The following is a 13137-nucleotide window of genomic DNA, read 5'->3' as shown; positions in this document are numbered from 1 at the left end:
ATTTTCTTAACGTCATAAATGAATGAAGGTGGAACGATTGAAGTCAATTATATCTTTATCCGCGTCTTGCGTGATGTTTATTGTAGATCGCAAGAGGTGTTCACTTGTATTTTCTGGCGAAACTCACGGAGCTCCTTGACACGGTGTTCTTTGTGTTGCGCAAGAAAGAAAAGCAAATCACGTTTCTTCATTTGTATCATCATACCGTGATGCCAATGATATCGTGGGGTGCTACGAAATATTATCCCGGAGGCCACGGTATTTTTATAGGTATGTCAGGGTAAGGAGTAATATAATATGCACCTCTTTCGTTTTCTTCTAATAGAGTTATCTCTGTATCATTCATTTTCCACAGTTTTAACAATCAAGAATCAAATCATATATACGTACTGATTCGATATTCGCTTACAGGAATCATTAATAGCTTTGTGCACATCATCATGTACACTTATTATCTATTGGCAGCGTTGCTACCTCATCACCAGTATCAACGGTACCTTTGGTGGAAGAAGTACATTACCACTTTGCAAATGGTAAGAAATAAATGCGTGTATAAAATAAAAGATAAAATTTTCATTTCACTAAAATTTTCTTTTAAAATTTCTATTTTCGTCTATTTTAATGATTAATTTCATTGGACATCGACCGTTCGTTGACACAAACTATTTCATCATATATTTATGAAAACTGTTAATGTGGCAATTTTCGTTCGATCTACAGGCTCAATTCTGTCTGGCCTTCCTGCACAACTGCCAATTATTGTTCTACGATTGCGACTATCCGAAATTTTCGCTGGTTTTCGTCCTACCAAATGCGGTGTTCTTTTACTTTTTATTCTCGGACTTTTATAATAACGCTTATACTTCGAAGAATAAAAGCTTAACGCCGTCGATCCAGAACTCGGCCAGAGCGAACGGCATCGCGGAGAAAGTGAGCAACGACGAGATACCGAACGGAAAAGGGAAAAGCGACTAATTGGGAGCGGCCAGGGAAGAAGATGATTGCGACCGCAATGAAACGCGATACGGCCACTATCATTCTGTTTTTTCAATTGAATCGCAATTGTATTCTCTATTAATTAATTTTGTCGATGTGTTACAACTGTGAAGAACATTCAGTGCTGAAAAAAAAGATCAAACGCGCACAATGCAAAAATAAATCGTAACAACCGTAGAAATGGCCAGATATTGACACAGATCGAATACATTTAATTATTGATTGATTTTTTAGTCTGTTTTTTATACCAGCTAAAGCGATCCATCTATTGCGCATTTTATTCTGCATCTTCTTATCTTTAGTGCATTTTCACATTATAGTGAAATTTTGACAACAAAGTCAATGTCAAACTTCTGTGCATAATTAGTATGTAATATTTCAAATACATCTATTTTATATATGATTTAAATATAAATAATGCAAACATTATTATTTCTTCTTCTGTGTATGTATTATTTATAAATTTACAGTTTAAAATATTACGACAATAGAACGTATGCGCAATTATTGCATATATACTTGGATACTAACAAGTTCAAATTGAATAATACATTGTATGTATGACAATTAGTTAGATTCGCTCAATTAGAATCTCTTCCACATAGTGTTGTTTTCATGAGGAAATACGTAAAATCGTGTTTTATCTATTCTATAATTCAGCCATAATATTCGAATATTCACTTATGATTATATCATAGCTACGCATGATGAAATATACTTTGTTTAACATTTGATAATTTCGGCAAGATATCTAAAAGCTAAAAATTAATGATATTTTTAATAATGTTTCAAAACATAGATTTTTCATATTTCTTTGTTAATAATAGATAGGTTATATATGCTTTTTTATCGAAAGAATATTTTATTTCATTTGTTTTCGTGTTACACTTTGTCATAGATTATCTATATGGATTATCTTATTGCAAATCATGGATATTATAAAAATGATAAATATCACAAAATTTTCTGCTACGTGAAGTTCATAATTTCAGCAAAATATATAATATGTATTACGTTATTTTAAGAGAAATCATATTGCTTTTTTACACAATAACAGCCAGATAAAACATTCTATAGATCTCGAGAAATCAACAAAATATCATATATAAATGCTAAAAAATATATTCACACATATTTAAAGCCTTGCTATTATCGTAATCTTCGCTTGGTCGAGAGGTCCGATGAATTCATTGACAATGTTTATAAGATTATGCAGATTTAGCTGTAATTATATAATTGCGAGTTGAATTGCGATTTTAAATCGTAAAGAGGATACGCGATACAGAATACATTGTGATGACAAGCAAGTACTTTTATACTTTCAAATTTGCAGCGTATTTCGCGACGTGATTAATCGCAATACGTATCTAATGCGATTAATCATTCGATTAGAGCTAATTACAGCACTAAGATATTAATGAATACCGTATGCCCTAAATATACAATTTTACAATAGTTGTTTAACGAATAAAAATCCTATCAATCGTTTATAGATGCTAATGAAAAGTTTAAGACGATATTTAAAAGAACGTATTCCAAAAATTTATATCAAAATACAAAAAGTGTATCTATAGTTAATCATATCGATATATATGGACATAATATACTATTTAATTAAAACATGTCAATCAAAAGCACTTTTAAGAGATTCAATGATATTTTTTGCTATTTTGCATATATATATTATATTCTTTTTATATATTATACAATTTACAAAGTTTTAAACTCCTTGTGAAATTGTGGAAAATTTCGTTTGAACACTGCCGAATTTATTCTGAAAAATTAAATTTTCGAAAGTAAGAAATTTTCAAATTAGATCTTATTGAGTTTCTTAATTAAGTTGGTCGAAAAAAATTAGAATCCTTGTCTTTCTAGAATTTTTATCTGCGCTAGGAATGATTGTAAAAGTTCATACATAATATAAATATATGCGTGCACTATACGCATGAGCAAAATGACTTTCGAAATAACGCATTAAATGTGTTCGGAACAAGTTAATAATCAAATATATATATATATATATATATATATATATATAATATATAAATATATATATATATATATATATTTATATATATTATTTTATATATATTATTATATATATATATATATATATCAAATAATTGTAGATATTAGGAACAAAAAGTATACATAAATAATATAATATAATTGTCATTTTTCGAATAGAATAATACACAGTAATATTAAGTAGCAGTAATAGATAAAATGATTATGAAACTTAATTGTTAATTAAACGAATGTAATTACAAGAAAAAACTTTTAAAATATGATTTTTTGATTATAATTTTTGAATTTTGTATCTTACGGAATTTTTTTTCTAAATTTTGATTATTTTATTTTTTTTAATAAAACATTGAATAAATTTTAATAAAATTGAATATTTAATAAACTTATTATTTATATGATATTATATATTTATTAAAAAAGTTTTTTTATATCGTTTGAATCATCTTAATTCACAAATGTGTGTTTGAGGGCTCAACGAATATTCTATTAGTTACTTTATTTCTTCATCAATTTTATTTAATTTAAATATAATATAAATAAAATAAAAATATGTAAAAAACAATATATTATACACAATATCGGAATTCACGTCGGAAGAAATATTGATAGCTAAAATAATGAATCCAAAGAAAATGGCTTTAAGCTTGTTTGCTAATTGCTATGAATATTCCGTGGTAAATGCCACGATTCCCTCTTTATCTTTCTTCTAATTTTACATATTGATAATACTTTCGTATTTAGAGATACTGACAATAAAATATATGTTTCTAGATTTTAAGGTTTATTGAAGTCTTATTTTTTGGAGATACTAAACTACTGGGGTTTCTAATGTAAATAGTTATTACACAATTTATAATTATAAATATTATATCTTTTTTAGTATAGTATAGACAGTCTTCCAAATGATTTATTTTCGAAGAGTCGCAATTTCAAAATTGTTGATTGATTGCACAAAAAACTTCGATCAAAAATTTCGCGACTTCGAATGAATGGATGGATTATTATATCGATCATTTTTTTGTATCATATAATGTATAATTTTTATTATAAAATAAAAGTGTAACATATTAATACATTAATACGATATTAGTAATATTGTAATCCACAATGTTATTTTTGATACTTAACAGCGAAATTTTATTTTTAATATTTTTAATTTTTTTAAAGAAAATAAAATCAATGACGTACTTAATTTTATATAAATTTAGAGAAATATTAATTTAATTAATTTAATTTATTCAATATCACATATCCCAGGTAGCAGAGTGACGTCAAATGATATCTTAATAACGTTTTAATGTCATTGACGTCATTGTACGTCCTTAAGACATCTGGAGACGTCATCTTGCTACCTGGGATTTTTATATGTTATATGGTAGATATATTGAAAATGTTGCATAGACATTCATCGTGATAATTAATAATAAATATAAGATATAGACAACATTTTTTTAGTATTAAAATATATATATGATTTTTCATTTAAAATGTATCTAGTGAAAAAGACAATACATACACCGTAGATTTGATATATTATGAATCTATAATTAATTGATTCAAATAATTACAATGTATGTATACTTAAGCAATAAGTGCACATCGTTTTGATGACAAATGACATGATTTGACATTATATATATATATATATATATATATATATATATATACATATAAAATTTAAATACATATAACATTTAAAATTTCTTTATATATATATATATATATATATATATATATATACATATATTTAAAATTTCTTTATATATATATATATATATATATATATATATATAAATTTGGCACATGTCACACATTTTGCTTCGAGTTTATATACTGCGTCTAAATAAACACGTTTTTTTTCTTTCTTTATTTCTTTTTTAGTCTTTCAATTATCGGATAGATTTTCGATATATAATTAATTTAATGTACATATTTGATAATATTTGTCAATGGTAAATTTATTGACATCCAAAAAAGAGATTCTTAAATATAAAATCTTGATAATTCTTAAATCTTAAATCTTGATAACACTGGAAATCGCGAGACTGCATGCATTTTAAAATTGCTTTCATATTTTAATATTTCTTCATATAGTAATGAAAATGTTAATATGTGCTTTGAAAGATAAATATATTAAAATAATATAGTTCTTATATGTAATTAATACAATCGGTGATACATAATTAATACAACAACGGATTATGGAAAATTAATTACAATTAATGATAATTGGTTATAAGATTCATAATGATTATGTAATAATTTTCTTGTTAAAATGTTTGCAGAACATATATAACAGATGCAGAAGCTTCAACATATATGTTCTATAAACTATATAAGGTGGGTCATTCAATAAAGTGGGCGATTCAATTGGAACGTAGCAAAACGTGTATTGTTATTTACCATTCCACTTTTTTTATCTTTATCATTTTTTTCTATCTGTTTTCTATCTAAAATAGATGTTTGAATCCGTTCCAATTGCATGATTCACCCTGTATCTTATATATTTACGCGCGTATATCTATATATACAGATATTATTTTTTATTGTAAAAGTATATGACACAATTATAGAAGATTGTTGAATTGTAAATTGCAGTCTTATTACATTTTAGCGGAATATATCTTAACTTTTATCAAAAAATGCATTTATTATTTAAAATTTTATTTTATTTTATAAATAAATTCGAATATAAATCCGTATTTTTTAATTAACTTGCGAAATCAATTTTCATTATTAGGCCGTTTTAGTTTTATACGCTTTTCGATAAAAATCGCTGAACAAGTAAATAAAGATTATCACGTTCGTTACGAAGAAGTAGGTCAGAATCTTCGGGAATTGGCAATCCATGGCCAATGTTAATATTAGATAGAATAATATTATTCCAAATTGTATCTGAAATTTATGACAAACAATTATTAGATGTGATTTATATAAACAATGTTTCTGCAATCTTTTTCTTTTTGAAATTAAAAATCAGTAATTACAATCCATTTAGCATAAATATTAGCATGCAACAAGATATATGTTAATTGAAGAGAGAATAATCAAAAGAAATAAAATAAAATATATGATACTATAAGATTTATTTTTAAGAAATAAATCTTATAGTATTATATATTTTATAAGAAATTTAAAAGAAATAAAATAAAATATATGATACTATAAGATTTATTTTTTGTTATTAAAAATGTCATAATTTCATTGATAGATCGATAAAATAATAATAAAATGAGTTTCTATGTAATTTGTAAATTACTTTGATAATTTAATTAATATTTTGAGAGATAGTTACCAATTGAATCCAGGTCATATATTTTTTCCACCAGAGATATTTTCTGTATTTGGGGCCAAGTGCCGCGATGAAATAATAACCGTACATAATAATGTGAACTATAGAATTCAAGAAACCTATAATGATACCTTGTTCACCAGGCAATAATTTCAAGTAACACCATGAGAAAACGGCTGTTATGGTGTGATGATAAACGTGAAGAAAAGTCACTTGGTTTTGTTTCTTCCTCAAAACGAAAAATACCTTCAAAAACAAAATGTTATATTAGGGGATGTTTTCCTTATGAAATCTTTTTTTAACTTATAATAATATATGTATATGTATATGCGTGTGTATATATATATATATATATATATATATATATACATATTATATCATACATTTATATATACACGTATTGTTTAATTAATATTTAATAATTTGATTTAATTGTTATTTTGTGGCATTATCAATAATTTTTATTACAATCTTATTATAAAATTGCGCGATTAAAAAAAATCACATTTAAAGAAAATAAATTTAACTATATATAACATAATAAAATTTTTGTTAAGTATGTAATTGAATATCTTGAGTGATTGTGTTGAGTTTGTGTTTTAAATTTATATTTTATAACACGTGATATTTTCCTGATATTACGTGCGTGATAAAAAGAATTCAACTCATTTGTAGTTATTGATATAATCAAAACAATGTGTGAAATTCACAAATACTTAACGATTGTCGATTTAACAAAGCGCTTCGTCCGTATTTCAAAACACCATTGGTTACGATTGCTTTTGTCGGTTAAATGACGAAATGATGTGTAACTTTTGAACGATAACGGAAGTACGATATCGATGATGTAACTTTCGAACGGAAGTATGATAAGAATTAATGCATATTGTATTGTGAAATCTTTGTAAATCAATTAATACATATTAAACATCTTAATTATTAACTTAGTTAATTTTATTTGCATATAAATTTGCATATAAATACTTACCGTGTCCAAAAGTTCGATAATTTTTGCGAAGAAATACCACCATGCGCTTCGTGATAACTATTTGTCCGAAACATATATAATATCGTTACAATAGTGTACATACATATAATATTGTTAAAATAGTGTATTTACTATTTATCGAAAATTGAAATTTTACTAATCTACAATTATTGAAAATTACGAAAAAAATGCTTACCGCTTTTTGAATAAGTTCGGCTTTTGGATCAAATCGAAAGTTGCATCCATGAGAAGAGAACACATATTTCATATCAATATTCAATATCTGAAATAGGCGAATAATTTTTACAAATTATTCTGTATCAAATGTTATAATTTGTTACGCATTTAATGATAAAGAGATGCGGAGAATCACAATAAAATTAAACTTACTAAAGATGACAACCAGATACTGAAGAGCACTTGAAACGCGTTATATAAAATCATAACGGTATTTAGTTGAAAGGCTGGCCTTTTTTCCATCATTTTTGGTCCGGCCTTCAACACGAATATTAAATATGTGCCGACGATACATAACATAGGACCCGGAGACCCCATTAAAGGCCAAGTGTCTACTATTGGATCTGTTGGGGAAGAAAATATAATTCGACTACTTTTTATGAAAAGTTATAAAACGCATCAAAAATTTTTGATTAATAACATTTATACACAATATAAATAATTTATTATATTTTATAAATTATTGTATAAATTTTGTGTTGTGTGAATTATTTCTAAAATAAATGAGTTGTTAAATTTGAAATATTTATTATTTTGATTAAATAATAAGCTAAAATAAAACAAAATTATGTTTCATTATTATTTATATACATCTGTTAGTTGGAGCATTCTTGTAATTAGTTGTAAATAGTGAAGATCCAAGTAATGAAAATAAATTAGATTATTTATGATTAAATGATCAATGCAAAACTCATTTATTTGTACGCTATTTATTAGCTAATTCTGATTCATATTAAATCAGATAATGAAAATGTTGAAAATACATAATGATATTTAATATGCGTTTGCAAGAAATGCCATTATTACAAATATTTATGATCAATATTAAATGAGTGAATAATAATAATAATAATAATAATAATAATAATAATAATAATAATAATACGCTTTTTTTTCTGTAAAAATAAAGATAAATTATATATATCCATTGAAATATATGAAGCTAATTTGCAAGAATTTATTTGTTTAAAAATAAAATGAGCAACTGTGCAAATGTTATACGCGTAAAATGAAAAGATTTTTCTATCTATATTTAGTATGTATTTGTATCTAATATTGCATCTTTTTATTATTTATAAAATTTGTCTAACAATTGATTTTGGGTCACGTATATTTTTATTTGTTAGTTTTCACAATTTTTTGCGAGAATTCAAGATAACAAAAACTTTTTTCTACAAGTGTAATTAATAGCATTAAAATTGTTCAAGCTGCATCTACATTTGTAAAGATATTTTACTGTGTGAAGATTGTTTCTTTTATTCTTTGCAAGTATAAAACAAATTATATAATTAAATTATTATGAAAATGAAATATATAATACTCATAATGGAGAAATTTGATATAATTATTCTGAATAGCATTAATATTTCCGTGAATATGTGAGTGTTTTATGTTATATGAATAGATGTTGTATTTGTTACATGAATAGAAAACTTCTAAATAATAAAAATGAATGAATTGATATTTGCATTGATAATTTAATTTTAACAATTTATTGTTTTATTATTAGAGAAAAAAATTTTTAAAAATTCAAATATATTATCTCGTTCAAAAGATTTTTTTAAATAAAATAACTTTTTAAAAAAATGGCTTCTTTTATAGTGCTAATAAGCTTACCTTTAATATTCTTTAAAACTTCATTATAATTGCTGACAACGAGTCGTATAAGACTGGCCATGATGTTCAGGCTTTCAAAAATCTGAAATATGAGTATAAAACATATTTGTTAAGTTTGTTTAGTTTTTATGCTTTTATTATTTGAATTTCAAGGTTGAGTTTTTATTTCTCATTATTTTGCATTTACATAATTAAAAAACATGTTGTTATGCTTATTATATGCTCATTTGAATTTGAAGGTTGAGTTTTTATTTCTCATTATTTTCCATTTATATAACTTAAAAAAAAATGTATGTAAGAAAAGATGAATAATTCTTCCCTTTTTTTTCTTCTTCTACTAAATAAAAATGATCTAAGATCTAAATAGTTATTTTTAACTTATATTTACTTTTCAACTTTATTGCGATTTGCAATACATTAATATAAAAATTTTGCATGTAAGATGAATTAATTTTTCATTTAATATATATTATAGATTTTTCGTGCATTTTAAGTATGTTCGAATATTTTAAGTATGTTTTTTACACGGATAAAATATTGATGTGTCCTTCTCAATTTTTCAATATATATATATGTGTGTGTGTGTGTGTGTGTGTGTGTGTGTGTGTGTGTGTGTGTGTGTGTGTGTGTGAATTTCACAAGCACAATAAAAAATATATCTATATTTAATTAAATACTCTTATCTATCACACATAAATTGTGTAATTCGTAACACTATTAACGGTATTATGTATCATTTAATGTAAAATTTGAACAAGCGTAAAAAACAGTCGATATAAGTGTCTCGTTGATTTGATTTCACGTTCACAACAGAGAAATTCGAATTTTCTTTTTATAATGTACTCACTCTTTCTTTTTATAATATACTCACTCTTTCTTTAACGAGTGATAAATTCTTATCTTGTAATTATTTGTACAAGCTTTAGAATGCAGAAATTTTTCACGTTCTTGAAATCGACACGTTAAAAAGAGGAACGAGGAAGCCCCGATATACAATTTTCTTCAGGAGCGTCTCGCTTGCGATGGGAAGAGAGACGCGTCTTATTAAAAACTGATCGTCCACTGTGGTGAGCGCCCACTAAGAAGAAAATTACCGTTCGACAAACGTATCCTGCAATCCCCACCTCGTTTGTCAACTTTCGTTATTTCCAATAACACGATAAATAGTTGATGAATAGTTGAAGAAATATAGAAATAAATATAAGTAAATAGAAATAAAAGGTATAGTTTTATTTGACTGATTCTCAATCGCGAGTCAATAAAAAAAGGAAAGAAGGTATATGAATACGAAAGATCTTTATATGGGAGCGGTAAAGATAACAGTAAAAAAACACGCCGAAGGAAAAGAGAACACTGGAAGAATTTGCGAAATAGTCGCCAAAACGCTATAAATATATAACGCTGTAAGTGAACATTCTTATCGCGACAATTATAACCATTAACATTAGATAATAAGAATATGGATATATTAGTTGTTTGGGTGCCAAGCGAATCGATTGCGTTTCTTCTGCCCAGTGCTTAATAGTTCCAGCGCATTAATATGTAAATTCACAGTAACTGCCTTCTCGATTTTTATCGATACATTCGTTTTTACTGACGTTATTGTTTGATAATAGGCAAAGTAAGACGAAATTGAAATAATATAACACTTTGTAGGTGTACATTTTTTTTAATATTAAAAAGGCTGCCCGCTTGGCATTTTTCGATCGAGTTTCTATAAAAGTGGCACTCAAACGGTTAATAACACAATAAAATATTTACATATATTTTATTTTATAATTGAAAATATAATTTTTTTACATTAAATATTCTTGTTTTATCTCTTTAGATTTATAATTCATATTTTAATAAAATTTTATTATAAACATCTTAACTACTGAATGTTAAACTAAAATTTTGTTAAAACTTGCTTAAAATTTTGTTTGCTAAAATGTCTGCAAATATTAATTTATAATAAAACATATATATAATTCCTAGTCTAAAGAATTATATATTATATTATATTATATTATGTATGAAATAATATATATATATATATATATATATATATATATAATTCTATACATAATATAATATAATATAATATATATATAATATAATATAATATAATATATAATTCTTTAGACGAAATGGTGTCAAATAAACTGTTATTATTAAATGCTCTCGAAGTTACTTACCTCACTGGAACTTGTCGATGTAATTCGACGCTGTCTCCCGCATGAGTGTTACTGATTTTACTTTCTGCTTTGAAAGGAAGTGCCAGCAGTATTTTCCTTGCGACACTGCTTCCGTTTCGTAGATTTACATATGTTTTAATATCTTATTGTTCGATTAAAAAAAGGTCACCTTGAAATGACGAAAAAATAACAATGCAGATCATGTACACGCTGATGGTTTGCATAAAAAACCTATGACTATTTCCTTGAACGTTTATGTAAATTGGTTAATTATTATGGACACATTTCGAAGAAAACTTAAGTCGCATGAAGCTATGAATTTGTTTGAATGTTTATTCACCATATATTTAACCGGAATAAGTAAGATATAACCGCATATAGGAGAAATATTTAAGAAACGTAATGGTACTACGGACAATGCAATAACTTAGGTTTGCCCATCTTTATTAAAATGTAATTGATTTTCATGACAGATACATATCGATCATCACATTTCATTTTTTCTATTTTTTTTTCAGATTTACAAAATAGTAAAATTCGCTGATATTGCACCATACAATTTATTTAAAAAAAATTATTCTTATCCTAATATGATGACTGCGTCTGTTTCATCCATTAAAAATTGAAAATTGGATGAATAATATAATGTAAGACTAGTTTTATTGAATCATCTACATATTTATCAGGTTGAAATGGGATATTTTAATCATGTTAAATAAGAAAAAGTCATACTTCACATAAATTATGTAGAATCAAAACAAGAGTAAAGCATTTCATTGTATATTCTTAAATTAGTCAGACTCGATTTTGAACAGTTGAGAATCTCTTGAATCAAATTAAAAGTCTATTTTTGTGTTTATTTTTATTTTTGTACTTTATTTTTAAATGTTTTGTGGTTATTTAAATTCATTATAAGTAATTTTATTACTATCAATAATAAATATGATACAAACTGACGAATGTAAATATTATACAGTAAAAATTATACATAGTAAAAATTTAAATTTTGAATATAACCCAGTCAGAAATATATAATTGTTGTGACACCTTGAATTAAAGTAGAGAACCAAAATGTTGAAATAAAGTTAAAATTGTGATTGAATCGATATCATGGTCGATATAATGGACAACGATATAATTATATTGCATAATAGTACAAAATTAAAGGGAAAATTCTACTAATTTTACTAAATAGGAAATATTTAAACAATAGTCATAAAAATGAGATATTTCCTTATATTTTATATGCTGAATAATAAACAAAATTCTATCTTGAAACATGTCATAAATTATAATGTAAAAAAATTTTACATTAAAATTATTATATTTTAAAATGTGGATTCCCGCGTGATACACCAACGTCATCTGCGTGTCAATAATAGATATGTTTGTATAATTTAATGCGTTGCATTTAACACTGTGTAATATATTTTATTAACATTGCACTGAACAGGGATCAAATATGACCCGAAACGTTCGTTTTTTTGCTAATATAATTACTTTTAAATTGAAATATATAATTAATTAGAAAAAAGAAAGTGTTATTTCTTCCCTATGCTCCAACTACAGCGTTGTGGCTTTATTTGCTAATTTTGATTTAATTTTTAGTTATTATTATTTGAGAAAAAATTTTCATTTATTTAACCCCTGATGAAAATAAATATCGGAGCGTAAGTTGAATGTAAGGAAAGAGTAACAGAAGTGTTAACGCTTCATTTACGTTTCATTGTTTCAATTTACGTCTTCTAGAAGCTTCGATTACACTTCTGTTACTCTTTCCTTATATTCGACTTACGCTCCGA

General features: G+C 25.2%; 2 protein-coding genes across 6 annotated transcripts in view; one reads left to right on the top strand and one right to left on the bottom strand.

Moving 5' to 3' along the window:
* LOC105258629 (elongation of very long chain fatty acids protein AAEL008004) overlaps nucleotides 1-1389 on the top strand; it is a 55503-nt gene extending 54114 nt beyond the window's left edge. For all 3 annotated transcript variants that reach the window (XM_011269990.3, XM_011269989.3, XM_011269991.3), the window contains exons 4-6: nucleotides 87-270; nucleotides 412-533; nucleotides 721-1389. In XM_011269990.3, coding sequence (XP_011268292.1) covers nucleotides 87-270; nucleotides 412-533; nucleotides 721-975 — 561 coding nt within the window. In that variant the 3' untranslated portion in view covers nucleotides 976-1389. The remainder of the gene's footprint in view (nucleotides 1-86; nucleotides 271-411; nucleotides 534-720) is intronic.
* Nucleotides 1390-5201: 3812 nt separating this feature from the next.
* Nucleotides 5202-11377, bottom strand: LOC105258627 (elongation of very long chain fatty acids protein AAEL008004). Of its 3 annotated transcripts, none has more exons than XM_025411601.1 (7): nucleotides 11336-11377; nucleotides 9159-9240; nucleotides 7695-7885; nucleotides 7501-7587; nucleotides 7305-7361; nucleotides 6320-6562; nucleotides 5202-5919 (listed from the first exon to the last, which is right to left on the bottom strand). In XM_025411601.1, the coding sequence occupies exons 2-7, from the start codon at nucleotides 9217-9219 to the stop codon at nucleotides 5761-5763; spliced, it is 798 nt and encodes a 265-aa protein (XP_025267386.1). In that variant the 5' UTR covers nucleotides 9220-9240; nucleotides 11336-11377; the 3' UTR covers nucleotides 5202-5760. The 3 variants fall into 3 exon arrangements, with proteins under 3 accessions (XP_025267386.1, XP_025267385.1, XP_025267384.1); XM_025411600.1 differs by lacking the exon at nucleotides 11336-11377 and adding an exon at nucleotides 10006-10490; XM_025411599.1 differs by lacking the exon at nucleotides 11336-11377 and adding an exon at nucleotides 10030-10489.
* Between the last annotated feature and the right edge of the window lie 1760 nt (nucleotides 11378-13137).

Source organism: Camponotus floridanus, unplaced genomic scaffold (assembly GCF_003227725.1).
Source record: "Camponotus floridanus strain SB8 unplaced genomic scaffold, Cflo_v7.5 scaffold40, whole genome shotgun sequence".
NCBI classification, from domain to species: Eukaryota; Metazoa; Arthropoda; class Insecta; order Hymenoptera; family Formicidae; genus Camponotus; species Camponotus floridanus.
This window is presented reverse-complemented; position numbering and strand designations above follow the sequence as displayed.

Bases quoted from the DNA above. Each gene is read 5' to 3' on its own strand.
- LOC105258627 (XM_025411601.1), bottom strand. From the start codon at position 9,219: ATGGCCAGTCTTATACGACTCGTTGTCAGCAATTATAATGAAGTTTTA. The intron at 7,886-9,158 runs GTAAGCTTATTA...CTTCCCCAACAG, and splicing joins AGTTTTAAAGAATATTAAAG to ATCCAATAGTAGACACTTGG. The intron at 5,920-6,319 runs GTAACTATCTCT...CATAAATTTCAG, and splicing joins ATATGACCTGGATTCAATTG to ATACAATTTGGAATAATATT.